This window comes from Microcaecilia unicolor, chromosome 7 (assembly GCF_901765095.1).
Source record: "Microcaecilia unicolor chromosome 7, aMicUni1.1, whole genome shotgun sequence".
Lineage (NCBI taxonomy): Eukaryota > Metazoa > Chordata > Amphibia > Gymnophiona > Siphonopidae > Microcaecilia > Microcaecilia unicolor.
Genome location: NC_044037.1, coordinates 270,554,052 through 270,572,996, shown reverse-complemented (window position 1 = coordinate 270,572,996; position 18,945 = coordinate 270,554,052). Strand labels below are relative to the sequence as shown.

Below are 18,945 nucleotides of genomic sequence, written 5' to 3'. Positions count from 1 at the left end.
CTCAAAAAAGATATAGTAGAATTGGAAAAGGTACAGCGAAGGGCGACGAAAATGATAGTGGGGATGGGACGACTTTCCTATGAAGAGAGGCTGAGAAGGCTAGGGCTTTTTAGCTTGGAGAAGAGACGGCTGAGGGGAGATATGATAGAAGTGTATAAAATAATGAGTGGAATGGATCGGGTGGATGTGGTAAATTTAAAACGAATCGGAGAAAATTTTTCTTCACCCAACGTGTAATTAGACTCTGGAATTCGTTGCCGGAGAACGTGGTACGGGCGGTTAGCTTGACGGAGTTTAAAAAGGGGTTAGATAGATTCCTAAAGGACAAGTCCATAGACCGCTATTAAATGGACTTGGAAAAATTCCGCATTTTTAGGTATAACTTGTCTGGAATGTTTTTACGTTTGGGGAGCGTGCCAGGTGCCCTTGACCTGGATTGGCCACTGTTGGTGACAGGATGCTGGGCTAGATGGACCTTTGGTCTTTCCCAGTATGGCACTACTTATGTACTTATGTACTTATGTAAAGCACTTAACTTTAAATGCTGGCTGGTCTGGCTGAATATCAGGGCCAAAATTTGCGTAAAGGAAGAGCAAAATAGTAATAAACAACCAAACAGGTTTGGCGCAAGCATAATGGGTGCCCTAGACAACTTTGCACTGCTCCACTCATTAACTTTCATAACCTATAACCCCCCTCCCAGAAAGTTTTGATAATTAAACATAGAAATCATGATCACCCCAACATCATGCCTCCTGGAACAACTGGAAGTCATGCTTTTAAACATTCAACAGGCCCCCTGCCATCCTGATCCACAAACAAAAGGAAGACACTTTACAAAATGCTGTTTACCCATACAAATACACCCTCTCTGCAAGTACAAGTTTGCCCTGATGGTTCTTGGAGGGAGTGGAGCTGTCAGGACCTATCATTCTGCCTTGCATACAGCTGCTCTTTGCTGTCCACAGAAGCGTCGCTCTAGGCAGACCAAATGGTTAAGTCGGCCTTGACCAAACCTGTTGCTTGTTTTCAGTAATTTTATAGTACTGCATCTTTAAACCGTACAAAAAATGAAACCCTCCCTGGGATGCAGCACATCTAAACGTCTGCGGTCCCTCTTGCCTGATGGGTGGTATGCAGATTTTAATCGTAGACCATCCAAAAATGCCATTCCGCATGCACTGTAGAGGTGGCCTTTATTCATGGCATAAATAATAATCAAAAACTAATTCAAAGCAGAATGTGACAGACAGAACGTATAATTCTTGTTAGTATGAAAATGAACTCAATTAAGCAACATTTTTTCCAGAGCGTTTTATTTTTCAATGCCGATATGTTTCAACTTTATCTACATTTACGTTATCCTGAAAATTAATCTCAGCTCTCCCTTGCATTTTCATGTGGACTTAAATAAGTCCATCTCAGCAGTATATCAGAAGCACATTCTCTACTCATCTGGGAGCCCAAGGCTCGCTAATGACCTTGGGATTCTTCTTTAGAATAGTATGGGACATGAACAAAGTTTCTAGCTGGCTTCATTAACTTTGAAAAGTCCTCTGCAGCAGCTTTAACTCAATGGCTCTAATGATCAAAATTATCTGATTTTTTTTTTTTATTCATTCACACTCTCTTTTGGTGTTCTACCTAATGTCTCTGTATTCTTAGGTTTTAATCATAATGTTTCTTATATTTAAAGATTTTGGGCAATGAAAAGTGGCTGCCCGATATTCAAAGGGGTTTAATCTGGCAGGAGAGGCTTCTGCCCGGTTAAACCCCGCTGAGGGGGTCTTTTACTTAGGAGCACTGGTGTTTTTAGTGCTTGCTTAAAATAGGGGCGTGCTTTCAATGACTCAGAGGGCTATGCTGAAGGGTTACCCATATCAGACAGGTTAACACTAAGGTCCTCTAAGGTCCTCTCAAGAACTATCACTAACCACACCCTCTCCAAAAGACATTACACAATGTGATACCACCAAGTAAGCCTTCTCCAGAGTAGCCCCCACACACTCTGGAATGCACTGCCTGAAAGGGTTCTCTTAACACAAGACTATCTCTACTTCAGGAAGCAGGTGAAAGCTTGGCTCTTCAACCAAGCCTTTAATGGAAGAAGTAACTAACTTGTTAGTCTCACTCACACACACAAGGAGTGACTCGGGCTGCACATACTGCAGTGGAACATGTCTATCCACTCCTACCCTAGCTGAGATAATATTTAACCATCTCTCTGACCTCATGTGTAGCTTTCTCTAAATCAGTCACCTAACTTTCTAACTCTTCTTACTCTCTTACCTATCTATATGTTCTGTCTTTGCTTATACCCTTCATTGTCAATTAAAATGTTCTATTACGTTTTGTGTTGACATTGTAAGTAGTATACCCATACTTTGTACTGCTATTTGAATATTTTCACTGCTGTAATTGCCTATTGCTCATGTTTGATCTATTCCTACTGTACACTGCCTTAAGTGAATTCCTTCAAAAAGGTGGTAAATAAATCCTAATCAATAAATAAATATTTTCTAGCATTGTGAATAAGCTTAAATATATGCACAACATTTTCCTAAGCTAATTTTCAAAGCAAAAACATGAATTTTCTTTTTAAAAATCTTCCACAGTGATAACTACACTTATAATTTTCATAAGTGTAGGCTATTATAAAATAATCTGCTAATATAAATCCATTAGTGCACCTTAGTAAAACGACCCCACAATAAAATTTATCCCAGGGCATTTTACAGTGTACCAAATAATTCTATGATAAATTATTCTACTGCTGAACTTTCTCTTTGCAGCGCTGTAGAATACTAACAGGCTTATTTATGAATGAGAAGGGTGCCCATCTTCCAACACAAATCAGGAGATGGGCGTCCTTCTCTTAGGGTCGCCCAAATCGGCATAATCGAAAGCCGATTTTGGGTGCCCTCAACTGCTTTCCATCGCAGGGACAACCAAAGTTCACGGGGGCGTGTTGGAAGCGTAGCGAAGGCGGGACTGGGGCGTGCTTAAGAGATGGGCGTCCTCGGCTGATAATGGAAAAAAGAAGGGCGTCCCTGACGAGCACTTGGCCGACTTTACTTGGTCCATTTTTTCTTGCAACCAAGCCGTGAAAAGGTGCCTGAACTGACCAGATGACCACCGGAGGGAATCGGGGATGATCTCCCCTTACTCCCCCAGTGGTCACCAACCCCCTCCCACCCTAAAAAAAAAACCTTAATTTTTTTTTGCCAGCCTCTATGCCAGCCTGAAATGTCATACCCAGCTCCATCACAGCAGTATGCAGGTCCCTGGAGCAGTTTAAGTGGATGCAGTGCACTTCAGGCAGGCAGACCCAGGCCCATCCCCCCTACCTGTTACACTTGTGGTGGAAAATGTGAGCCCTTCAAAACCCACCACAATCCCACTGTACCCACATGTAGGTGCCCCCCTTCATGCCTTAGGGCTATGGTAGTGGTGTACAGTTGTGGGGAGTGGATTGGGGGGCTCAGCACACAAGGTAAGGGAGCTATGCACCTGGGAACAATTTCTGAAGTCCACTGCAGTGCCCCCTAGGGTGCTCGGTTGGTGTCCTGGCATGTCAGGGGGACCAGTGCACTACGAATGCTGGGTCCTCCCATGACCAAATGGCTTGGATTTGGTCGTTTCTGAGATGGGCATCCTTGGTTTCCATTATTGCCGAAAACCGGGGATGACCATCTCTAAGGACGACCTAAGGATGACCATCTCTAAGGTCGACCTAAATGTTGAGATTTGGGCGTCCCCAACCGTATTATCGAAATGAAAGATGGACGCCCATCTTGTTTCGATAATACGGGTTTCCCCGCCCCTTCATGGAGCCGTCCTGCCAGGACGGCCCCAGGAAAACTTGGGCGCCCCGTTCGATTATGCCCCTCTAAGGTGCTTCAGAGGCATCATAGCTGTTACTCTTTACCATTAGTATAAGGAGTACACTCACCTGTACCTTTAGTAGGTGCAATTTAAGTAGATTTGCAAATACACAAGCCAAGATTGCTCAGCAAGTACCTGAATGAGTAGATCAGAAGCAGGTCTCATTCTGTGTTGGAAAAGCACACTGAGGATTTGGTTTTGTTGCTCCAAATCCACTACTCTTGTTTTCAGCTTCAGGCATTCTTCCCTTAGATCCTACAAGATGAAAAAAGGTTAGACAAACTGAAAAGCATGTGTACAGCTGAAATATGACATTTCATTTCCTGTTGCACCACTTATAAAACCTACAGATGTCACAGACACAAAAAGAATACAGTACATGAGAGAATGGTTTCTTGTCTATACCTAGGAGTGTAAACATGTGCGCATCAATTACACATGTAGTTAATTAGAATAATGGCATCTACATGCATGTTTGGGCACATATTTAATTATATGTGTGCCCAACTTGTGCTCTAGGATTTACACCAGGCTTCAGTTGGAGTAAGTCCTCATGCCCAACTTCACACTAACCTCCAGATTCTATACAGCGCACCTAGAGTTCCGTGCTAAAATCCAAGCGTATTCTATAACAACGCGCGTAAGTTAATTGGTTTAACAAGTTAATCAGTGCAATAATGAGCAATCATGACCACTAAACATATTCCATAATGCAGAGCATTTAAATTATAAGGCATGCAGTCAAAAAGGTGTGTAGTTATGGGTGGGGAAATGGGCATTTCATTGGTGTTCCAAAATTTACGTGCACATGCCCCTATGTGCTTAAATCTACGCGCAGGCATTTATGACATGTTTCCCTTGGTGTAAATGGATGCATGTAGTTTTAAGTGCTAGGATATCAACTAAGTGTATTCTGTATACTGTCCTTTGGTGGAAATTTATTCCACATGGAGTTTTTAGCGCCGCGTGCCAGAAAATAAAAAAAAATATTTTCCGATGTACGTATCAGACACATGCAAAAAATGGAATTACCGCCTAGGCCACGCGGCAGCTGAGCAGTAGTTCCAAACTGATGCACGTTGGTTTTTTTCTTTTGTTCTGCTTATTTTCCTTATTGTATCTTTTGTGAGCCATTACCTCTTCAGTTTCAACAAATTTGCTTGAAATTCTTAAATAATAATAAAAGGAAAATAGCACACACAGGGGTAATTTATGCTTCAATTTTGTGTGTAAAAGGTTAGAATAATGGCATATATATGCATATAATCCACTAAACTGATAATAGGGGGAGTTGGGAATAACAAATCGCTAGAGTATAACAAAAAATTGAAATCCCAAAATAGTAATGATAAGCAAAATTCTGCCTGAGCAAATGTCATACAGTTGATTTCTGACAGAAGGGAAAACGGCCTCAAAGAGCTCACGGATATAAAATATCTAAACAGCTAACCGGATCTCAAAGATCCTCTCTTCATCATTGGCCGTGGAAAAAACCTTCTGAACTGGAATATTGGCCACTGACAAGCGTGGCAAAAAATATATCAATTACTGCTCTTTGAAGCCGTTTTTCCTTCTGTCAGAAATCAACTGTATGACATTTGCTCAGGCAGAATTTTGCTTATCATTACTATTTTGGGAGTTCAATTTTTTTATATATATTGCATATATAGATACATTTTACAAATAGGCATACACACAGGTGCAGCCTGGGCTCACATTTATGCACATACCCTGGGATTCTATATATTGCACCTGGAGTTCCATGTGGAAATTGAAGCTTATTCCATAACAATGGTCATAACTTACTTAGATTCTGCTCGCACCTTTTTCAGCAGTAGCTCAAGGTAAGTTACATTCAAGCACTCTAGATATTTCTCTGTCCCAGGAGGGCTCACAATCTAAGTTTGTACCTGAGGCAATGGAGGATTAAGTGACTTACCCAAGATCACAAGGGGAGCAGCAGTGGGATTTGAACTGGCCACCTCTGGATTGCAAGACTGGTGCTCTAACCACTAGGCCACTCCTCCACTCAGCAACATTCCATGTAGAATCACCAATAATAGCAACATTCCATGTAGACTCTCCAATATTTATTTATTTAGATTTTGCTCACACTTTTTTCAGTAGTAGCTCATGGTGAGTAACATTCAGGTACTCTGGATATTTCTCTGTCCCAGGAGGGCTCACAATCTAAGTTTGTACCTGAGGCAATGGAGGATTAAGTGACTTGCCCAAGATCACAAGGAGCAGCAGTGGGATTTGAACCGGCCACCTCTGGATTGCAAGACCGGTGCACTAACCACTAGGCCACTCCTCCACTTAATTAGTTAACAAGCTAATCAGCGCTGATAATTGGATGTTAACTGGTATTAATTAGAATTTACATACACTACTTGCTAAGCTTATTCTGTAACATGGTGCTTGTAAATTCTAAGTCACATTGTTGAAAAGTGGGCGTGGCCATGGGAGTGGAACGGGCGGGTCGTGGGCGTTTCTAAAATCTTTGTATGTTGTTATAGAATATACCCTCTCCACGCCTAATTTAGGCGTCAGGATTTACAACAGGTTTTAGTTGGCGTAATTGACTATGAATAAACTTAGTCGCGTGGAGCAGCACTCGGCGTATTCTATAACGCACTCCTAAATTAAAGCATTCTTTATAGAATACGCTTAGATTTCCATACAGAAATTGAGGTGCAATATATAGAATCCAGTCCATAACTTAAAGAATACTGTGCATAGAAAAGCTCCTACCAGGTACACTCTGGACACCTATTTATGGGTGCTGTTATAGAATTATAAGTACATAAGTAATGCCACACTGGGAAAAGACCAAGGGTCCATTGAGCCCAGCATCCTGTCCCCAACAGCGGCCAATCCAGGCCAAGGGCACCTGACAAGCTTCCCAAATGTACAAACATTTTATACATGTTATTCCTGGAATTGTGGATTTTTCCTGAGTCCATTTAGTAGTGGTTTATGGACTTGTCCTTTAGGAAACCGTCTAACCCCTTTTTAAACTCTGCCAAGCTAACCGCCTTCACCACGTTCTCCGGGAACAAATTCCAGAGTTTAATTATGCATTGAGTGAAGAAAACTTTTCTCAGATTTGTTTTAAATTTACTACACTGTAGTTTCATCGCATGCCCCCTAGTCCTATATTTTTGGAAAGCGTGAACAGACACTTCATATCCACCTGTTCTACTCCACTCATTATTTTATATACCTCTATCATGTCTCCCCTCAACTGCCTCTTCTCCAAGCTGAAAAGCCCTAGCTTCTTTAGTCTTTCTTCATAGGGAAGTCGTCCCATCCCCGCTATCATTTTAGTCGCCCTTTGCTGCACCTTTTCCAATTCTACTATATCTTTCTTGAGATGCGGCAACCAGAGAATGTGGTAAAGGCAGTTAGCTTAGCGGAGTTTAAAAAAGGTTTGGACGGCTTCCTAAAGGAAAAGTCCATAGACCGTTATTAAATGGACTTGGGGAAAATCCACTATTTCTGGGATAAGCAGTATAAAATGTTTTGTACATTTTTGGGATCTTGCCGGGTATTTGTGACCTGGATTGGCCACTGTTGGAAACAGGATGCTGGGCTCGATGGACCTTTGGTCTTCCCAGTATGGCAATACTTATGTACTTGCGTAGAATTGAATTATCTTCTTAGGGGATAATTTTATAAGGAGCCATCTAGATTTAGGAGGTAAGTATATGCAGAAATGAACACACATATATGAATAAATGAGTAGTTTCTGGCTATGCACTATTCTTTAAGTAGGCACCAATATTTAATGGCACGCAACAGAGAACATGTCTGGTGGAAACTGCAAATGTGGATGCTGGACACTCCCCAACATTTACTGCAGGAGCTTTGCAGTAAAAGCTTGTTGCTTTTGGCTGTTAATATGAATTAAGGGCTACATTCAATAAATGACACCCAAAGTTAGGTGCTGGGACAGGGGTGTAGTCAGACTTCGGCGGGAGGGGGGTCCAGAGCCTGAGGTGAGGGGACAAATTGTAGCACCCCCCCCCCCACCGCCGCCACCACCACCAACTTTGCCCCCCCCCCCGACAACCCTCTCAACCCCCTCCCGCTGCCAAACCGCCATCGCCATCACCTACCTTTGCTGGCGGGGGACCCCAACCCCCAGCAGCCGAGGTCTTCTTCTTCCAGTGCAAGGCTTCATTCTATTTCCGAGTCTAACATCCTGTACGTTGTATGTGCAGGATGTCAGACTCACAGAAACAGAACGAAGCCTTGCAGATCAGCCTGCGAGGTCCTCTTCTTCCGGCACAAGGCTGGGTTGGGGTCCCCCGCCAGCAAAGGACGGCGGAGGAGGGTTGGTGGCAGGAGGGGAGGTCAAGAGGGTCGGTGGCAGGGGGATCCAGGGCCAAATCTACGGGGGCCCTGGCCCCATGTAGCTACGCCACTGCGCTGGGAAGATCTGTCTAAGTTAGTGTTCAGTAAAGGGCACGCTGCATTATAGAATTCCTGGACTGCGCAGCACCTTGTGTGCCAGGATTTACACCAGATTTCACCAGGCATAAGTTCTCAGATGGACATGGACCCAGAAACAGTGGCACAGCCAGACAACTGATTAGGGTGGGCCTGAACCCAAAGTAGCTGGACCCAAAATTTCATCTCACCTTGTCAGCCAAACACCTCATTCTGACTGGAACACTTGCACACTTGCAACCCGGGCTGCTGGTAGATGTCCCCGAGCTACAGCCACCACTGGCTTTGAACATGCAAAAACTGAGTATGTGCGGGGGGGGGGGGGGGGGGGGGGTTAAGTGTTCCGGCAAGGTCTTTGACTCGCAGGGCTTGGAAATCCCTGCCAGCCACAGTAGGAAAGTACTGTTAGATGGGTCTGAGTCCAAAGTGGGTGGTCCCTGGCTCACCGATGGCTATATCATTGCCCAGAAATGCCTCTCCCAAATGCAGCTAACAGTAAGCAAACTGTGGACAGTTATTGCTTTTGACTCGTAACCACTTGTAACCACTCGCCTCCACCTACCCTCCTCTCCTCCTTCCTGTACACATTAATTGATTTGATTTGTATACTTTAGTTTTGTCTATTAGATTGTAAGCTCTTTGAGCAGGGACTGTCTTTCTTTTATGTTTGTGCAGTGCTGCGTACGCCTTGTAGCGCTATAAAAATGCTAAATAGTAGTAGTAATAGTAGTAGTTATTTTCAGACACACAATTGATGTGTCAAAAAGGCTTTAAAAATTGCTCCTGGAAGAAGTAAGTATCATGAGTCCGATGCAAGGTTTGATGCACTTGCAAGCAAATTCATTCAATAGCTTTTTTCCTATTCTTCTCATAATACGATATTAATGCAAGTCATTTCTGGATGATTTCTTGCTGTAGAAAGTAGTTGCATTGCATGGTCATTTAAAACCTTAGTAAAACCGCTTTGAAAAAGGGAGTTGCACAATGTGGAGGGTAGAAAGATGCAAAACTTTGCAAACTAGCAAGTATTATACACTGCCTTAATAAAATGCTAAACATTGTAGTAAAACCCACTTACTTAAAATGTAAATATTTGTGACTATTTCATGATTTTATTGTATTATTAGATTTTTTTGTTGTTTTTTTTTTGCTGAAAATCTGTGCAACTGTGGTACTATACAAAACAGGCACAATGCATCGCTTTGAGTTGTATAGAAACTGAAATCATTTTGTTCACAGTTACAAAAAAAACAGGCAGGAAATGATGTCCTTAAAATCAATATAAGTTCATATGTATTTGCTCTAGGATGGATTTCCTATTTAAGACTAGTGAAAGTTCAATTTGTGACACGGGCCTCACTGGTATCACAGTGCTGACATACTTTATTACCATATTTACCATATCTTATAGTATTTCTTTGAAAGCTGGAATCTGCTTGTATTATTGTTTTCTTTTGTGTGACACCGAGAACCTATGTAATATTGGCAGTGGGTCATTTAATGCCCCTAACCTTACCCCCACTGGGGACACAATGCTTTTATAACCATTTCAAAAGTGGAAAGAGTAAACTTCCTGTTTACAAAACAGAAAAGAAAAATGTGCGTGTTCTCTTCCCATCTTACATCAGGTACCTATCAATATATTATAAGAGGAAGTAAAATACTACAGAGGAAAAAGCCTCTGCTCATCTGTGGTCTAAGTTAAATTTCAATTCATGAATTCATTTTTAGGTATAACTTGTCTGGAATGTTTTTACGTTTGGGGAGCGTGCCAGGTGCCCTTGACCTGGATTGGCCACTGTCGGTGACAGGATGCTGGGCTAGATGGACCTTTGGTCTTTCCCAGTATGGCACTACTTATGTACTTATGTACTTATGTAACCACCATTCTTCATCAGCTAAAAAAAGCTCCAATATTTGCGTTTCTTTACTGTCCTCTAAGTTATTACTGTTTCAATTTTAATTTTGTTATCTATAAAAATGTATCGCATATAGCACTCATCTTCTACATCTGATGGGGTCCTATTTCGCCCATCCAAACTTCAGACTTTGTCAAGGAAATCAATGTGCTAATGTGTTCTTTTCCCAGCCGACATGAGAAACATGCCGGATCTCATAACGTATTATGCAATTCACATCCTCTGTGCAGACTACCTCTAAAAAATCTTTTCAGGATGATATTTCAGATTAACTTGCTCTCTAACAGAGATGTCTGAAGCTCTGCGTGTGCTTTTTTTGTGAGAGAGGACACCTCACATTCTGCATTTCTGAAGATACTCAGGGTCTTAACTTGCCTCTTTATGCCCCTGGGGGTGATACCTCATAGCATCTTGTCTTACTGCATCCTCCATTTTAACTGTCCCCTTGCAGGTTTATCTGTTTACAACTCTTTACTTGGCTTTGTGTAGCTATTGGGTATTTTTTTTACTGACCTAATGGGTCTAATGTCCTTCCAGAACACAGTTGTGTCTCCTTTCTTTTCCTTTGCCTACAGTTATGCATTTATTTATTTTTTTAAACGTTTTATTCTCAATATCACAGAGCACAATTACTTCATTGTGGTATGAAGAAATAATACACAATTATCAGTATAGAATATAGGTAGGAAATCAGATACTTAAACAATCGACCACAATAGATGATCCAAGATTACACTTTCAAAACTATGGGAGATATTAATCAAATTATCAAGGCACAACCTACACCCTGCTAATTCTAGCCGACCTCAGTGGATTATAGAACAGATACTCATATTCGCTAAAACAAAATACGAAAGCGCTAAACCCCTACGAGAAAAACTGCACTGGCTCCCACTCAAAGAACGTATCACGTTCAAAATGTGCACCCTAGTTCACAAAATTATTCACGGCAACACACCAGCATACATGTCAGACCTGATAGACTTACCACCCAGGAATGCTAAAAAATCATCCCGTACATTCCTTAATCTTCACTTCCCAAATTGTAAAGGTCTTAAATACAAACTAACGCATGCGTCAACCTTTTCCTACCTGAGCACACAATTCTGGAATGCGCTGACGAGAAACCTAAAAAGGATCTATGAACAAGCCAACTTCTGAAGTCTATTGAAGACCCATCTCTTCAACAAGGCATACAACAAGGATCAACAAATATGAACTCCTGTACACATACCCAGAACCGCCCTTACAACATTTGCTGCCAAATCACTATCATATTTTTTTCGCTATTACTAAATGCACATTTCTATATAATTCTTATATAATTCTTAAATATTTCTTACTATGATTGCTTGTTAAAATACTATCATGTTTTATCATTATCATGTTACCCAAAATCCTTCTGTTATTACTAAATGTATACTTTCTCATGTATTCTCACCATTCATGATGTATTGTAAGCCACATTGAGCCTCCAAAGAGGTGGGAAAATGTGGGCTACAAATGCAACAAATATTAATAATAATACTTGGATCCTTTCCTCTTCTCTAGACGCAAGAACATCAATCAGTTGTCTGGGTTAAAAAATATAACACACAACTAAGGAAATCTCTATAACTTCAGACCCAAAGCTTGTACTCTTGGCCGAAGTTCTGCATTTTTTAAAGGGAGAATGGAGGAGTCTGGAAATTTCTCTCCACTCCATGGGGCTTTCAGCACAATCAGAACTGGTTATCACTGGTTCGATGGTACCCAGAGTTGGGGGTTTTCCCCAAATTCCTAAAGGTCCAGCATATACAGGGAGTGAGTCAAAATACTATTTTGATAATAGTTTTTTGATTCTAAATATGTGGGACCTTTGAGGGTTTGATGTTTTCCTTCATTTTCATTTTGCTGACTTTGGGGCCCTTTTATTAAGCTGTGTTAAGCAGTAATGCGCACTTAACACAGGAAAAATGGCCTAACGCAGGATGTGCTAAAGCATTCTGCAGTAGTTTTGCCATTTGCGCATGCCAACTCCTTAATTCTATAAAAGTCACCAAAACTTGTGTGTGCAAATTTGGGCGTGTGCCTAATTTGCATCTACAATTTAATTGAATGAGATAATTAGCTTTTTAACAAGCAACAACTGGCACTAATTAGATTTAATTGGCATTTACACGTGTAAATTTAGGAACGGGATCCGTGCCTAAATTTTACTCATGAGTTGAAAAAGGTGGTGTGGAAATGGGAGGGTCATGTGGAACAGGGGTGTTACGCTCATTGTTATAGAATAAGGGGGGATATGGAATAAATGTAGGTGCATAGATCTGCACCACGTTTGGTGCAAATAGCCACACCTAAAGTTAGGCACGATTCCCGGGCATAAATGCCATTCTATAAACCGCATCTGACTTTAAGTGTGGCGTATTTTTGGTTCAATATATAGAATTCACTCCTAAGTGTTAGTCTGGTTGTGAGCCCTTGAGACAAGAGCGAGGCCTAGAATTTATTTGTTGCATTTGTATCCCACATTTTCCCACCTATTTGCAGGCTCAGAATAGGTGTTAGGCCAAGGCCGGGGTGGACCGAGCAGTGCGCTATACACTACCCCAGCTACCAAGTCCTGCAAACACACGTAGCAACCAACTTGCACCTCCAGAAAAGGAAGATAGGGCATTCAGGCGGGCCTCACGACCTATCAGGAACCCATTTACTCAGAATTCAAGCATGTGGGCCTCATGGCCTAACCGGAACCGACTCATATGAAGGGAGGGGAGAAAAAGGAAAAACGAGGAGGTCTATACGAGAACTAGAGCACCAGCACACACAGAAACACGTCAAGCAGTACCCCACGGCACACAAAGGAAATGAGGGACTGCGAAATAAATATACTGTAAGCAGAGACCCTCAGCGGACAGGAGAGGGAAAAGTCAGCAAAACAGAGTGCGGTGCCAAACACAGCCCCAGCACAGAAAGGAACAGTGCTCAGCAATACAGAGGATAATTACAGTAAAGAAAGGACTGACAGACACAAGGGAAAACTGTACAAGCAGACAACTACCAGAAGCAGTGAAACTCTGAGGACAAAGGGTTAAACCAAGCTCAAACACACAGCTGCCAGAGGCAGGGAACACTGCAAACAACAGGTTAATTGGAGTACAGGGAAAGAGGAAACAAACAGCCCCCACGGGGAGAAACAAAGGGTCCCCGAGCCTGCTACAAGGGCAGGACATACAAATCAGAATACAAACAAAGGGTAACTTGGAAGGAAGGGGACCCAAAACAAACAAACTGGAACAGAATGAGGTAGGAACTCACCACACAGCACCACAGCCAAACAGAGAATTCCAGGTGCAATGAGAGAGGTAATTAGACACACACTAGAAGCAGCAGGCAAACAGAGACAGAGGAACAGAAACTGCAGGCAAAGTAAGGAGTAATCAAACCCCACTAAAGCACAGAGCAAATAGCTCAGACAAAGCGCAGGTAAGGCTTCAGCAGAACAGGAATAACGCCAAAGCAGGGGTTGTTGGGAAAGGTAAGCTTAAGTAGATCAGAGTGACATCAGCTCAGCCCCTGACGGACCAATCAGGAGCAGAATTCTAACAGAATCATAACACTAAGCGCACAATATTTATTTATTTTGGGGGGCTGGGCTTGTCAGGGATGGAGAAAGGGCGTAGAAGCACTAAATCAGCTAGTATGCTGACATTAGCATGTGCGGAGTGGTCCTTTTAAGAAGCTGCAGATTCCGGGTTGCCAATTTTTTGCATATCTCCAGGTGCGGGACTATGTATTGCGCGAGGAACGCAGGAGCCGGTTTTCCACATTAGATCAGGTGTTTCTGCAGATGCCGTCTCATTGTAATAAATTAGCACAGTGGAGCAGAGTGATCAGAGAAAATCTGAAAGGGCATCACCTCATTAAACTAGCGGCATTGTGCAGCCAGGATGTAGTGGAGGCAGTCACGGCGGACCGACTGGGAGCCATTTTTGGGAACCTGAATAAACTCACTCCAAATGCGTCATTGCAAGATATACAGTATAGAATTCTCTACAGAGTTCACATCACTAAGGAAAGGGGAAAGAAGTTAGGGATGTGGGAGGATGCTACTTGCAATAAGTGTGGGAATAGAGTGGGCACATTTGTACATTCGTTCATGGAATGTCCGGTTCTACATGCATTATGGTCTGGGGCGCTGAGTGCGCTGGAAGACGTATTACAGTGCACTCTGGAGTGGAAGTACTCAGTCACATTAATGGGATGTGGGACCTCCCTCACGGAACAGGGGTTGGGGGTGGCGCAGAGTGCATTTGTTCTGCTAGCGATGGTATTAATTAAAAAGTGTATCTTGCAAGTCTGGGTTGATGCGACACCCCCATCCTTGGATGTATGGAAGAATAGCATGAGTGAAATGGCAAAGTGGGTGCTTCAAGCGCAAAAATCTGCTGTTTCACTGGGCAAGCGGCAGTATCGAGACATATGGGGTAGGGTACTCTCCTCGTTCTCTAAAAACAAAGAGTCTTGAACTAGGAATCTGGGACACAGGGTGGGAGGGGAGAAGAGCGGGAGGGAGGGGTAGGACATGGTGGGGATTGGGGGGGGGGAAGGGGGGAGGAAAAAACAACAACAAAAAGTTATGAAGTTCAACATTATAGTGCTTGAGAGGCTTAGAATATGTTTGGATTTTCATGTTGGAACATTTTGGAATTTTTTTTTTTTTCGTTCCTTTCCTCTTTTTTATGCTGTACTATGGTTTGTGGTTGACTTCATACAACAATAAAGAAATTTAAAAAAAAAAGAAGCTGCAGCAAAAGGGAGCCTGCTCTGGCGTCAGCGTGTGTTTTTGACTCACACCCAGGCCCACTTTTACCGCATCGGGGAAAAGGCAGGTTTCCTTTTTCTTAAAGAAATGGCCATGCAGCAAGTGAACCACTTGCCGCACAGCCATTTCAGGGGGCAGCACTTACCGCCACCCATTGAGGTGACAGTAAGGACTCTCGCACTAACCCAGTGGTAACTGCTGAGTACACACCAGTGAAACAAAAATTGAAATATTTTTGCAGTGCTGGAAAATGGCACACGCTGGGGGAGGAAACTACCGCCGGGCTGCTGTGGTAGCGCAGCAGTACTTCCCGTTTAGCGAGCGGTAAGCCCGCGATGAAATGACCTACGCTTCTTAAAAGGGCCCCTGAATAACAATGATGTAATGCGGGAGCACTTAGAGCCTCAGGTGACTGCTCCCGTGTTAATTTTTTTTTAAATGGTTGCACTCCAATGCTAACATTAGCACATGGCCAGAAACTCAACAAATGGAATAATGCCTATTTTACAGGCCGTGCAAGAAACAGTCTTTGCACGTGGAGCAGCCCGTGTTAGGATGCGCCAAGTCCATTTACTAGTGCAGCTTAGTAAAAGGGCCCATTTGTTTACTGTTTTTTTTTCAGGGTTTTTTTTGAGTGGGTACTTGCAGGCTTATTTCCGAAAGAGAAGGGCACCCATCTTCCGACACAAATCGGGAGATGAACGTCCTTCTCTCAGGGTCGACCAAATCAGCATAATCGAAAGCCGATTTTGGGCGTCCTCAACTGCTTCCCGTCGCGAGGACGACCAAAGTTCACGGGGGCGTGTTGGCACTGTAGCAAGGACGGGACTGGGGCGTGATTAGGAGATGGGCGTCCTCGGCCGATAATGAAAAAAAGAAGGGCGTCCCTGACGAGCACTTGGCCAACTTTACTTGGTCCATTTTTTCTTGTAACCAAGCCATGAAAAGGTGCCCGAACTGACCAGATGACCACTGGAGGGAATCAGGGATGACCTCCCCTTACTCCCCCAGTGGTCACCAACCCCCTCCCACCCTAAAAAAAGAAAAGCCTGAAATGTCATACCCAGTTCCATGACAGCAGTATGCAGGTCCCTGGAGCAGTTTTAGTGGGTGCAGTGCACTTCAGCCAGGCAGAACCAGGCCCATCTCCCCCTACCTGTTACACTTGTGGTGGTAAATGTGAGCCCTCCAAAACCCACCTGAAATCCACTTTACCCACATGTAGGTGCCCCCCTTCACCCCTTAGGGCTATGGTAGTGGTGTACAGTTGTGGGGAGTGGGTTTTGGGGGGGGGGGTTGGGGGGCTCATCACCCAAGGTAAGGGAGCTATGCACCTGGGAGCAATTTGTGAAGTCCACTGCAGTGCCCCCTAGGGTGCCCGGTTGGTGTCCTGGCATGTCAGGTCATTTCTGAGATGGGTGTCCTCTGTTTCCATTATCGCCGAAAATCGGGGACGACGATCTCTAAGGTCTACCATCTCAACATTTAGGTCGACCATCTCTAAGGTCGACCTAAATGTTGAGATTTGGGCGCCCCCAACCGTATTATGGAAATGAAAGATGGACGCCCATCTTGTTTCGATAATACAGGTTTCCCCGCCCCTTCGCAGGGCCGTCCTGCGAGGACGCCCTCATGAAAACTTGGGCGCCCCGTTCGATTATGCCTCTCTTGGGGGTACTGAGTACTGGCACCTTTTCCATTGTCTGCTAAAATTGACCGAAGGACCCCACGTTTTAATGAAATAGCTCAGGCTCTACACACCAATTCTGCCTTGTCATAGATTCTGTGACTGGTTTTAGGGGGCCTGGCTATTGTGGAGTGGGTCCCTCAGTGATCACCCCACCCCTGAAGGGTGGTCTAGCATTTGAGTACCGGCACCTTTTTTGCCAGGATATAATGCACAGTTTTTTTCCCCTCATTTTAAGCTCCCTCTCCCTTGAGATGGGGGTTTCAGATCACACTTCCCTACAGAACTCCGTGTGCTTCACCCTGCTTCTGACTGCCAATGAATGGACTCTCTCCTTCCTGCTGCAAGGAAGAGAGGTAAATTTGAGAAATGGCAGTGTATTCCTAATAGAAACAGGATTACATGGTGAGAAGAAAAAACAGCACAGCTGTTAGATTATATTAACACCCAGAAAATGATTTCTCTGTTTTTTTTTTCCTACAAAGAAGTTCTATTAATATGAATGTGCCGAGGGAAGGAACTCGGATTTTTACACACACAGAAATCCTCTCCCTTTTGTATTTTCGGAGCATCAAGTATCTTTATTTGTTATTTTTATGTAAGAATTGTGCTACTTTTACAAGATATGACATGTCCATAAATATGATTTAGACTAATAATTCTGTCACCTGATGTTGCTTTCTACAATAAAGGTTTAATCAGCTACTGTGGCTTCTCATATGGATTCAAACCACATTGTTTTAATAAATCACCATTCAAATGTCAGCTGTTTTGCATTAAATCAAGAGCTGTGCTAAGTGGCTGCTGGTTACAGCATAAAGAGAGACAGAGAGAGACAGGGCTCCAGTGTTTCAACTGAGAGGACCTTCATCTAGCTATCTTGGTGACAATAGATAAAGCTTCTTTATTTTCCCGTGACTCACTTTCTCAGCTACAATTACACTAGGTAATAATGTTGTTTCATATTCTCTCTTCAGAGGCTGCCACTTATGAACCGAATCTAACCTTCTAACTGGCTGGAGATTTGCTGGTGCCTGGAAAGCTTGGTACAACCCCCCCCCCCCCCCCCCCAAATACCCATTGTTGTTTATTCTAATAAAAAGTCCATATATTATGTAAAATATCAGAGATACCCAGTTCCAGACTGGAAATTTGTGATAAAGAATGGAATGGTTGCCAGTGATGTAGCGAGGGTGGCTGACACCCGGGGCGGTTCGCCGCTGTGCACCCCCCCCCCCCCGGGTGCAGCACGGCGCACCCCCCCTCAGCGCGCGCACCCCCCCCCCCCCAGGAGCGCATTCTTACTACTAGAGTAGGAAAGGGGGCGGGCGGGAGGGCCGGTCCGCCCTGAGTGCACGTCGCTGGGAGCTGCGTTGGCTCCGCTGGTTCCCTGCTGTCTCTGCCCCGGAACAGGAAGTAACCTGTTCCGGGGCAGAGAGAGAGAGAGCAGGGAACCAGCGGAGCCGACACCCCCCCAGCGGCGTGCACCCGGGGCGGACCACCCCACCGCCCCTCCTTCCTACGCCGTTGATGGTTGCTTACTAAGCCGCACTGTAGGCGAGCAACCATTTTGGAGTGCACTAATGCTAGAGACACCCATAGGAATATAATGAGTGTCTCTATAATTTTTAGTGCGTGCTAAAAAGTTAGCGCTCCTACAGCGGGTGTTAGTAAACAGCCCTAAACAGCTTGAGAAAACATTTCTTATTTCAAGATTCGGATGTGCCCAGATGGATCTAGAGAAACCCAGAGGAAGAGGTAACTATTTTTTTTCTACTACAACCTGCTGTCTTATAGATGGGAACTTTTATTTTTTCTAAAATTCCCTTTCCAGCAGAATTGAATTCAGACCTAGAAGAATTCTTCAGAAAAATGCGTCTTAAAGCACATTTCCACAATAGAGAGACATCAAATGATCCGAAATACAGTCTTAAACAGAAGAACACTTATTTCACCCCACAGGAGGGACAAAACTACAAACTGGATAACTACATAGAAAGTTTCAGACATAGGGTTAAATCACAACTCTCCAACAAACAAAAAAGAATTCTGTACAATCTTACCCCACCAGAAAGAGCGGCCATAAGAACCCTACAAACTAACGAACGCATTATCATCAAACCCGCAGACAAAGGAGGCGCAGTGGTAATTATGGACATACAAAAATACATTGAAGAGGGCCACAAACAGCT

General features: G+C 43.6%; 1 protein-coding gene across 1 annotated transcript in view; it reads right to left on the bottom strand.

The window, feature by feature from the left end:
- The window catches only part of NCKAP5 (NCK associated protein 5), an 898,061-nt gene that overhangs the window by 206,485 nt on the left and 672,631 nt on the right, over window positions 1-18,945 (bottom strand). The window contains exon 9 of the mRNA XM_030209965.1: window positions 4,021-4,140. Coding sequence (XP_030065825.1) covers window positions 4,021-4,140 — 120 coding nt within the window. The remainder of the gene's footprint in view (window positions 1-4,020; window positions 4,141-18,945) is intronic.